The sequence below is a fragment of the Taudactylus pleione genome, unplaced genomic scaffold, assembly GCF_031769625.1.
Source record: "Taudactylus pleione unplaced genomic scaffold, aTauple2 ptg000478l, whole genome shotgun sequence".
Lineage (NCBI taxonomy): Eukaryota > Metazoa > Chordata > Amphibia > Anura > Myobatrachidae > Taudactylus > Taudactylus pleione.
The window spans coordinates 1,738,710-1,751,217 of NW_028284880.1; the positions used below are offsets into that span (position 1 = coordinate 1,738,710).

At 45.7% G+C, this 12,508-nt stretch overlaps 1 protein-coding gene across 1 annotated transcript in view; it reads left to right on the forward strand.

Annotated features, from left to right (window-relative positions):
- Positions 1-12,508, forward strand: part of TMEM135 (transmembrane protein 135) — a 340,734-nt gene that overhangs the window by 38,836 nt on the left and 289,390 nt on the right. The window contains exon 2 of the mRNA XM_088449045.1: positions 6,987-7,114. Coding sequence (XP_088305171.1) covers positions 6,987-7,114 — 128 coding nt within the window. The remainder of the gene's footprint in view (positions 1-6,986; positions 7,115-12,508) is intronic.

Here is a 12,508-nt window from a genome sequence, read left to right on the forward strand (position 1 = left end):
GGGTTACTCTAAGCCCCGTTCATGGATAGGAAATTGAAGTCCGTCGCCTCTTAGTGCATCAGGTGCAGCAGTCATTCTTTGTCTTGTCTCCTGTAATATCTGCTTATTCTCAGTGATGTAACCCTGCACAAAGCAGAACAAGGGATCTTCATTCCGACCGATCTGTATAGGTGTAGATAGTTTCTTTTGTCTCTATACGTCTTCAGCATTAAATGCTGTTGTACTGTACGTTGCTTTATTTGAGACATTGTACAATATCGCTAACCCACTGCACAGCTGTGCATATCTCTTCTATTAAATGCTGGCTCAATATCTCGGAGTACACTTCTTTACAGGGGTCTTCAACCTTTTGGCCCTCCAGCTGCTGTGGAACTACACATCCCAGCATGCCCTGCCACCGTTTTGATATAACAGCATGCTAAAACTGTGGCAGGGCATCCTGGGATCTGTAGTTCCACAGCAGCTGCAGGGCCAAAGGTTGAAGTAGATAAGATGTAGCACCATCATTTACGATGGCAGTAATAAAGTTCTCTTAAGGAGCTAGTGAACTCACTGTCGGACGTCGAAATATTCATGGGCTAATGTCAAACCGTAAGGGCAGATGTACAGTTGGCCGAGAAGCAGCCAACAAGACAGACACACACGCCATACGCAGAGGTATTCACACCGCTGACCGTCACCCTGATGGTGATGACGATTGGCTGGTTGCATTTTAATCCCTCCCAGTGATACTTTTGCAGCTGATTACTGTGGCTAGAGTCCCCTGCTGTATTTCTGTGGTGTTTGGCACATGGGTAGAAATGCCATGGCCTTCCCTGGCAGTATGGTTGCGGCACTTGTGCTTCTGTCATTTCAGCCTGTGTTGGGGAAGCCTCTCTCCTGCTGCCCTTGTAAAACCTTGCAGGGGTGCCATTCATTGTAACAAGTGTACTGATTAAATACTGGGGTTCCTTCTGTGACTTAGGGTGAGATAAACAGGTGGCATAACCCCCATCCTCCCCCAAACTACCTACCACACCCAGATAAGAGCTGTAAAACCTCTTTCATCAAAGTGTTAAAGAGAATGAAAGAAATAATAAAGAAATATAATTCTGCCTTTATCCTACTTCAGTACATTGCAAAGTACAATCCAATTTTATCTTACACAACATACCACAATCATTTATCTTGATAGTTTTCCTTAAAAACACAATTGCCATTTGGTATGAAGTGTATACTTAGTAGTCCAAGATGTTTTAAAGTTATGTAATCAATGTAGGAAATGTTTATATACAATCTATGCTATGTAGCTAGCTGTTTCCTTAGCTAACATTACATCCGCTGTCATTCATACTCCAGCAATGCCCGTTCACCCATCATAAATCATAAATATTTTATTATTAAAGGGGTACAACCGGTTTTAAGTTCCTTCCTGTGACAAATCCAATATCAGAGGAATCCTGTTGCCTGGTGGAAGGAATTGGGGACAAGCCAAGGTCATGGCAGACAGAAATGGTTCAGAACACAGGTGATCAGATCAGACAGAGACGTAGTCAACAGGTAACAATAGCAGCAGTAGCAGGGCCAGATTACAGGTACAAATCACAATAATCGGGCGAAGGAAACTGGAAACACCTGGGCTTAAATAGACCAGGGCTTCCACTGATTGGCCACTGATTAGTAACAGGTGAAGCCTATTAAGTAATTAAAAGTTCTGTTTACTAAAGCTGGCCACACATCTAAAGATTATCTGTCCAACCAGCCAACTAGTTGATTGGTTGGAATGAAAATCTGGTAAGGAATACAATCAGCAATTTGCTCCCTAACACTGAAAAATGGACCAAAACTGTTGTTGGAACAAATAGTTTAGATCAAACATTTAACAAACTTGTTTGACCATTTTCATCTGTTTTCTGGCATTTAGGAGCAAATTGCTGATCACTATTTACTCCCATACCTTACCAGATTTTCATTCCAACCAATCAACAAGTTGGCTGGTTGGATGTAAGTTGGTCTAGTGTGTGGCCAGCTTTAGCTTTGGCTAGAAATAAAGAACCAACCAACAAGCTCCTAACTCATTTTTCAAACACAGCCTGTGACATGGCAGTTAGGAGCTGATTGCCTGGTACTTTATCTCTGTTCACTTTATCTCCACTCAAGGATTAGTACATAGACCCCTAAATCTCTCCTAATACTTAGAGCTGCTGTTTCAGATATCTCTACCACTGGACCCGAAGAGCACCGAAGGGTATTGGCAGAGGTAACGTCCATATGTGACTGGAGTAGGGGTCCAAGATGAGACTATTGTTGCGGAGGGTGGGGATTTAGTACAGGGGTTACTTAAAGTGTAAAACCCCTTAAATTTTTAGCCACATCCTACAAACCCGGGGAGCACTCAGAGATACCTGCAATATACACATCCCATGATTCTGTCATCCTTTTTCAGTAGTCGTTGACCAGTGATTTCAACCCATATGGCGGGGGTGCCCCTCTGTCTTGCAGCATCTAAAAATAAACGTGAAGATAGATTTGCCAATCCATCTAGTAGCAAATAATATAGGGATATTGATGTGGTGCCCAAAGTGATCATTATACAGGTTGCATCAGATGTGATCAGACTATAAATCGATGCTGGGCTCCCATTGTCACATGACTTGGGTTATTGTTAGTGCAGGAATAGTAGGAGCCATACTTTGCATTCCGATGTCTGAGTAATAGAATGAGAGGTGGCTGATCCTCAATGACCACGTCGCTCACTGGCAGATGATGGTAAGATACTGCAGCCAGAATCCCGACACTGTCAGTAGTTCGGCGCCGGTATTGCGACCATCGGCATCCCGCACGCCGGAATGATGACTGCACCCCGATAGTAATAGTAAAGTAAATTTATCATGCCATTTCTAGAAGGTTTTATCTGTTTTTATCTGTATTGAATGGATTCTGTCTCGTTTATAGTCACCATGCTGTAACTCTGTACATTATACGTGTAGACCACTTTGATAATAGTGGTGGGAGGTCCCTATTGATCCCTATAGTGAACTCCCTTTTTCACAAACACACGTAACACAGTTGCCAATCTGGATGCCTACATATACGACTATACACCCGTTGTGGTACATATCTATGCGATCACACCGCCCCAGCCCTCGGGCCGCCAGAGCATCCGTCATCACTAACAGCGACACTTGCACCTACCCCATGCTAGGTGCGGAGTATGCGTCTGAATTTGTGCATCGGCATAACTTGGAATAGGTGGCAACTGTGTCTTGATGCCCACAGCGCGGCCAACATGTGTATTACGTGCGTACAGGTGTGTCCATGCACAAATAGCTTTGAATACAGTTGCCCTATTTTGCATGCCATGTACTTTGTATCTTCTCCTGCAGGACGCTTGGCACGGCTACTTTCTCGAAATATGCGTCTTAATAGCGTCACTAATACGATCAGAAGTAGAATGCAGGGGTACCCTGAATAATGGCTCCGGCGTTTCATGCAGCTTCTTTGTACCACAGATTAGCAGCTAAATTGCTAATCTGGGGTACAAGTGACTCACTCCATGCCTCGCGCCACGTATCATTATGCTCAATCTGTGAGGTCATACTAATTCCTTGGAAAATGTATGAATCGCTGTCTATGATGCAGCATCTAAGTCGCACCAAGCATCTGGCGTCATAGGAGTCAGCATCGCTTGTAAATTCTTAATACAGGTTGAGTCCCCCATATCCAAATATAAAAACTGAATATTCCGAAATGCGGAATTTATTTAGAATGACTGCGACACCTTTTTGCTTTGTGATGTTTCAATGTACACAAACTTTGTTTAAGGCACACAATTATAAAGAATAAAGTATAAAATGACCTGTAGGCTGTGTGTATATGGTCTATATGAAACATAAATGCATTCTGTGTTTAGATTTGGGTCCAATTCCCAAGAGATTTCATTATAGTATGCAAATATTCCAAAATACGGAATATTCTGATATCCAAAATACGCCTGGTCCCAAGCATTTTGGGATATGGGCAGCACAGATGGTGTAATGGTTAGCATTCCTGCCTCACAGCACTGAGGTCGTGGGTTCACTTCCCACAATGGCCCTAACTGTGTGGAGTTTGTATATTCTCCCTGTGCTTGCGTGGGTTTCCTCTGGGTGCTCCGATTTTCCTCCCACACTCCAGAAATATACTGCTAGGTTAATTGGCTCCTGACAAAAATGAACCCTAGTGTGTATGTGTGTGAGCAGGTAATAGGGAACATAGGCCCTGATTCAGAGCCAGACGCTCTGAAAGATCTCGCTCTGAATCAGGGCGTGTTTTTTTGTTTTTCTTGGAGCGGCCTCCTGGCCGCTCGCATAGCTGTGGGTGACCACCCTCAGCTATTGCGAACGGCCAGGATGATGGTCGCGATGGTCAAGACCATAGCGACCATCGGGCTTGCGACGAGACCCTTGTGGCAGGGTCTCGTGGCCGCATGCCCCAGAGAGCTTCTGGCTCTAATAGAGCCGGTAGCTCTCCTGCTGACATCAGTGGTGATGTCAGTGGGGCCGCCCACAAACGGCAGGTGTTCGCATGGGAACGCCTCAGTTTGTGAAGCCACCGCCACACCTGCAAAACGGTGCGAGCTGTCTATCACAATCGACAGCCGTCCCCATTTGGTGCGAGACCCGGAGCGACGGGTCTCGCGCATGCGCACGTCGGAGCAGGTCCAGCGTGCGCATGCGCATAGCGCTTGCGAGTGGGTCTGAATCAGGCCCATAGAGTGTAAGCTCCGCTGGGGCAGGGGACTGATGTGAATTGGCAAATATTCTCTGTAAAGCGCTGTGGAATGTCTGTGCGCTATATAAATAACTGATGGTAATAATAACAATAATATGGGAGACTCAACCTGTAATGCGTATGCAACACCACGACACATGCACAGTTTGATAACAGAAAATTCACTAAACGCAGCCGCATTTCTACTTGCGTGTGGCGCATAATATGATACAAGTTGCAAATGCATTCACAATGGCCAGCCGGCGCCCCTATCAATATGGGTTATAATTGTAGAGAATGGCAGATCAGCAGCACAAGTATCACTGTCCTAAACAATTACAAAGTTAATGGGTTTTACTTGACAACCTAATTCTTTCTGCCCTCTTCATGAACTTCCCTGACTTTGTCTCCCGGGTTCAGCTCTGTAATGAGCGTAGTAGATAAGTCAGTGATTAGCTCCAGGCTACATTGTCTGATAAGACGGGTTGTACCCTATTCAAGTAGGTCACAAGTGATTATATCGCTGACACCTGGATTGATTTTTCGAATTAAACCTCAGTAAATAAACAAATCTCTTTTCACTTAATTGTTGAAGTTATTACTAGTAACCTAAACATGGCTTTCACTGTCTCTAATGCTGGGTACACTCTAGGTCGAAACCATCTGACGATTGGTAAGATTATAAACACTTACCAATTTGTTTGCCCGATGTATCGGGCTTGATAGCTCAAATGGGCGGGCATTTAAATTACCCTCCCAGTTGAGCTGTTGATCACCGCCGGGTCCCTGCAGCATGTGTACGGGCAATCGGTGGGTTGCTTGTACACACCAGCAGATGGCCGGTGTATTTCTCAGCTATATCGGCCACCTACTGTGCTGCACAGCAGAACAGTTAGGTCTGTGAACAACGTAGTTCACAGACATATCTGTTGTACACACCCGGCGATGCACTATAAATATATCACCCATTCAGTGTGTACCCAGCTTAACACCAGAACGGACATTGGCACAGTTTGGTAGCATAGTTGAAATTCCCTTAATACAGACCCCTATACTCTATTATATTGAATTGTGTACCACACAGCATTTTACATGCAAAATGAGCCCTACACCTGTACAACCCCTACAGCACCCACTTATTAGCGATTCAACGTACTTTTGAGGTCCATGATAGGGACTGTCCCACCAAAATTGGGACAAATTTGGGAGGTGTTGTCTGATACACATTTTACACCAGAGCTAAAACCCAGGTTATTGCTGGGTCTACCCGGGTCGCAGCTCAATGTAAAAGAGTCCCTGAAAAATAACCCGGGTCAAGTGACCCGGCAATCCAACCCAGATAGCTACCAGGGTCCAGACCCAGGATGGTGCAGTGTAAACAGCGCAACCCGAGTTATCCGACCTGGGTCACACCTAAAATGAGCTGATTGGTGGTTGTGGAGCAGTCACCTCCCACTTGTTATGACCTCAGTTTAGCAGAGCAGACCCAGGTTCAGTGTGAATGGGGGTGACCTGAGAATAACACATATCGATAGTGCTGTGTAAACGGTGTCTGACCTGGGTTTTTAGACATGGTTCCAACCCAGATCGGTCCCGTCTTTTTGGTGTAAAGAGGTATTAGGTGCAAGTTGTCTGTTTCACCCAATAGGACAAGCACAGTGGTCTAACGGAAATAAAATACAATCTCTTTAATGGGACATCTCAGCTGTACCCAGCATGGTGGATTTAAATATTTGAATATTAGGCTCTTTTCTAAGTGGTAGATGCATTGTAATACTGCCTATATGAGTATGTACAAAGCCATGATCAAATGCTTCTAGTGCAGTATTCAGTATGAAACCATACAGTTTCATTGTACGGAATTGGTATGTAATGCCGGCTGTATATTGGGTATATAGTGGGTTATCCTTTTATACAGCAAGATGTCTGTGTGATTTCTATGGAGCTCTTTTACATGTTTGTTTGCATATCCGGATTGTTATGTTGTTTTACCTTAATATCGCACATACAGCTTTCATACAGCGCTGTGCACACAGCTGGTCGGGCAGTCTCCCTGCTCAGTAGAATTTTCAATCTAGTTTTTAATACCTGTAATTCAGCGACACAACCGGATTTGTACAAGGTCACGTTGGGATTAAAAGCAGCGTCTCTGTCATTGCTGAAATTCTCCTTACTACGATGATCATTAATCTAGAATGTAATAATAGTAACCATTGCCCGCCATGTTAAACTCACCTATTCTTTATATTTTGCAGGTAGCCGCAATCCTTCGCAGGAGAAAACTAGATTACTATATTCATAGATTACTACCGGAACTGCTGCGCTCCACCTCCTTCCTAACTGCAAATGGAAGTCTGTATATTGCCTTCTTCTGTATACTGAGGTCAGTATGTATTATTCCTGCTGTGTGGTATACCGATGGGCTCTGTTTGCTGAGGTCCCGTTGTGATGAATTATAGATGTGCTAAGTAATGTTGCCCTGTTGAAAGGCCGTATAACCTTTCTCAGTCCAAGGCCTGCTATGGGAGATTGTACTCATTTGTAGGGTCTGCAATAACCCTTCACATGCTTGGGTATAAGTAGTGTGTGCCACTGTGCGCTAGATGCCTTGTGGTCATCACTTGTAGTGGTCATAGTAACGTCACATTCAGGGACATACTCCTTTTCAGAACTCATACCCCCTGTATAGTAATAGATCATCACATGCCCCCCCTCGCTCTGTGACACAAAGCTTCTCTGTAGTAACACATACACCCCTCCCCTCTGTAACCCATTTCCCCTCAGTAACAATCCCCCCCTCCCCTCTGTAACACATATACCCTCAGTAACAATCCCCCCCTCCCCTCTGTAACATATATACCCTCAGTAGTAATACATCCCCCCCCCTCCCCTCAGTAAAACATGCACCATCAGTAGTAACACATCCCCCCCTCCCCCTTTTCCTCCGTAACACTTACGCTCTCAGTAGTAACACATCCCCCTTCTCCTCTGTAATACATGTACCTTCATTAGTAATACACCCCCCCCCCTGTGACACATGCACCATCAGTAGTAACGCATCCCCCCCCTCCCCCTTTCCCTCTGTAACACATACCCCCTCAGTAGTAACACGTCCCTCCTCCCCTCTGTAACACAAACCCTGTCTGTAGTAACACGTCTCCCCCCTCCCCTCTGTAATGAAGATGCCCTCAGTAGTGCCACTTCACCCCCCTCCCCCACTGTAACACATACACCATCAGTAGTAACACATCCCCCCCTCCTCTCAGTAACACATATACCATCAGTAGTAACACATCCCCCCCCCTCCCCTCAGTAACACATACACCATTAGTAGTAACACACCCCCCCTTCCCTCAGTAACACATGCCCCCTCAGTAGTAACACATACCCTGTCAATAGCAACATATCCCTCCCTCCCCTCTGTAACACTTGCACCCTCTGTAGTAAAATATCCCTTCCTGCTGTAACACATACACCATCAGTAGTAACACATCCCCCCCTCCCCTCAGTAACACATATACCATCAGTAGTAACAAATCCCCCCTCCCCTCAGTAACACATATACCATCAGTAGTAACACATCCCCCCCCTCCCCTCAGTAACACATATACCATCAGTAGTAACAAATCCCCCCTCCCCCACTGTAACACATACACCATCAGTAGTAACACATCCCCCCCCTCCCCTCAGTAACACATACACCATCAGTAGTAACACATCCCCCCCTCCCCTCAGTAACACATATAGCATCAGTAGTAACAAATCCCCCCTACCCCACTGTAACACATATACCATCAGTAGTAACACATCCCCCCTCCCCTCAGTAACACATATACCATCAGTAGTAACAAATCCCCCCTCCCCCACTGTAACACATACACCATCAGTAGTAACACATCCCCCCTCCCCCACTGTAACACATACACCATCAGTAGTAACACATCCCCCCCCTCCCCTCAGTAACACATATAGCATCAGTAGTAACACATCCCCCCCTCCCCTCAGTAACACATACACCATCAGTAGTAACACATCCCCCCCCTCCCCTCAGTAACACATATACCATCAGTAGTAACAAATCCCCCCCTCCCCTCAGTAACACATATACCATCAGTAGTAACACATCCCCCCCCTCCCCTCAGTAACACATATACCATCAGTAGTAACACATCCCCCCCCCCTCAGTAACACATATACCATCAGTAGTAACAAATCCCCCCTCCCCCCCTGTAACACATATACCATCAGTAGTAACACATCCCCCCTCCCCTCAGTAACACATATACCATCAGTAGTAACACATCCCCCCTCCCCCACTGTAACACATACACCATCAGTAGTAACACATCCCCCCCCTCCCCTCAGTAACACATATACCATCAGTAGTAACACATCCCCCCCTCCCCTCAGTAACACATACACCATCAGTAGTAACACCCCCCCCTCCCCTCAGTAACACATATACCATCAATAGTAACACATCCCTCCCACCACTCTGTAACACATGCATCATAAATAGTAACGCATCCCTCCCTCTCCTCTGTAACACGAACCCCCTTAGTAGTAACAAATCCCCCCTCCCTTCTGTTACACATGTCCTCTATTGTTGCAGTGACCAGATGAGCTGACCGCACACTCGAGTAATCTGTCTTTTCGGCCCAGTATATGCTATTTGGATCATTATTGGGCACCTCACTCATTTTGGGGCCAGACCTGTTTTTAGTGTCTATTGCCCGATCTGACCTGTGGTAATGCTGCGTGTAGGCAGCTTTGTTCTATATTGGAGATTAATAGCCCACTCATGTGTAAGACCTAAACTAGGAATGGGCAGAAGAGCCTTGGGGGGGTTGCACAGTGCCGTAATCTATAGCAACCAATAAACCGCTGGCTTTCATCTCTCTGGCCTTTCTCACCAAGTGTCCCTTATGTCTTTAATATCATACATTTTTGTATAGTATAACTTACAAAGGCTTTCTGAATAAACTTGATACCTGGGGTTACATGACCACAGGTTGAGTATCTGGGATCCAGTCTAATGTAGACTAATAAAAGCAAGTGCCTGATTGGCTGCTATGGATTATAGCGCAGTGCAAGTTTGTTCCAATTAATAACGGAGAAATTCCTATAAAATTGTGCAATTTAAACTTAAAGGTATTAGGCCATTTCCCATCGCTGTCTTAAAATCCCCCTGTTAAAGTAGATTTATTTAAAAATTGCACCTGGAATCAATTATTCAAAGAACCGACTGTAATTTAGATTTAAACTGAGCTATTTTAGCATGCAGATGATATCTTTATATACTGTATGAATAGCAGTTTAGTCAGGAATAATACAGTAAATAAACCTTTTTTAAATAATGACTAAATGCCCAAAAAAGGGAAAAGTGAATGGTATATATACTGTACATCTGGATTAATGCCATGTCAGAAAGTTGTTTATCCACTGCCCACCAAGTAACGTCTTCATCTTCAACCCAATACATCCCTTATGCTGGGTACACCCTGGGTCAACGGATCGGACTGCAGACTCATAAGCGTCTGTATACACAATTGCCAATGGGCCGCTCCGTCTGTCTGGGCTGGCATTTAAATTTGCCTGCCCATTTGTGATGTAAGTGTCTGCGGTCCCTGCAGCAAGTGTACAGGCGGTCGTAGGGTCGTCCGTAAACACTGCCTGATGTGCCGATATATATCTGCGAGATGCCTTGTGCTTTTATCGCATTAGCAGCACGGAACAGGCGCAGGGTCCCATTTTTAGTGGCACGCCAAACAGTGGCTATATTGTGCGATTGAGGATAGCTTATTGAGGACACATCTGTACTAGTGGAACACTGAGTGACACACAATGACGGAAGCCTTAAGCTTCCTAAATAGTGTCTACACCTTTGATATGTCATCCTATCCTCTGTGTAATAGCCATTTCTATTGCTAAGGATTTTACTTCGGGTACATCGTGCCCATCTGCAGAGAAATATAAAATACAGTAGTTACTCAAAGTAAAGTCATCATCACCATCATCCATCATCATCATCATGTGCAAACTTGGCCTGGTCATGAAGTATTTAGAAGATCTTGCTTCAGAAGTTGTCCACTTGAGGTGCTGTTTCGCTGACATATGATTTTGCATTGCCGGAGTAGCCGACATGGAAGCTTCCAATCGCAGTATGAAGTCCGGCAGAATAACTTCCGGCCATACGGTTTACAGCTACTTCGCAGACATCTGTTGTAGAACTACAAGTCTGAGCCTGCCCTGGCAGCTGCAGGTTTCCTAAAGCCTGATTTACAGCAAGTGAAATGTGACTAGCTGGGGCACCGCCGGTAACTATTAGCTAGGAAGTTTACCTAACAGCGAAGTACTTTAACCATAAATATATACGTAATTGTAACCATCCTTGTCTAATCTAGCAGTAATAGGCACAATAAGGAGGACCGCGTATGTGGATCAGGATTTCAACACTCACTGGGGTGTTTTTCTACACAGCTACAAACAAACAGATGTGAGTATTACACTAAGCAGGCTCCACTGAGTCATAACAAGCAATTAGCAGATGTGAGGTTACAGTACACACAGAAGGGACCACATCATGAGAAGGATCACATACAAACGCACACGCGTGTTACTGAATTATATATGGGCTCGATTCAGAGTTGTAGGCAAACGCATTTACGAATTGTGCCGCTTAGCGGATTGCTAAAATATGCTAATGCATCAGCCGGCGGAATCTGCATTGAGATGCAAAGGACATACAAGGCAATAGTATACAATCCGGAAGCCGACAGCCGGCTTCCCGACTGCTTTATCCCGGCGTGGGATAAATGACCGGCGTCTATATCTAGTCATTTCCCCGACGCCGGGAGACCGGCGCACGGCATCCCGAACGAAGGGATGCCGGGCGCATGAGCGGACAGCCGCGCGGGGGGGGAGGGTTACGTTTAGGGCACCCGGGGGGGACTTAGGGCTAGGCACCCCCCCGGGAGGGTTAGGGCTAGGCTAGGGGGAGGGAGGGTTAGGCACTCCCGGGGGGGACTTAGGGTTAGGCAGCGGGGAAGGGGGGTTTAGGGTTATTCACTTGGGGGGGAGGTTAGGGTTAGGCACCCCTAAGGAGGGTTAGGGGGTTAGGTTAGGTTAGTTTATACTTACCTTAGCAACGATCGGGATTTCCAGCGCTGTCGGGAACTCTTCTTTTGTCGGCCAGACGATGCCAGGAATCGAACCGCCGGCCGCATTTCATACCGATTCCAAGGCAATAACCGAAAAAGTCTGTAGGAATATCTGAACACACTGTTACAGCAGCTGCTAATGAGACACAGTAACAAGTATTGGAAACAGAGTATCTATTCAGAATATACTTGTTGCAACAGTATAGCAATATTGGCAATACACAACTATTACCGATAAGGTATTAAAATATTGGGAATTTTAATACCTTATCGGTAATACCTAAGCCCCGGCGGATGTAATACCGACGCTGGAACACAGAAGAGTGAAGATCCCGACAGGGTGAGTATTTTCACAATTCCTAAACCCTCCTTTAAGAGTGCCTAACCCTAAGCTCCCCCAGGGGTGCTAAACCTAAACCCCCCTTCCCGCACCCTAAACCTAACCCTCCAGGGGGGTGCCTAACCCTCCCCTCCCTCTCTAGTGCCTAATCCCCCCTTTCCCTACCCTAACCTTCCCCAGGGGGGTGCCTAACCCTAAGTACCCCTGGGGGTCCCTATACCTAAACCCCCATCCCAAGTGTTCTACTTACCCGTCACGGACGATCTGGATGGCGGGG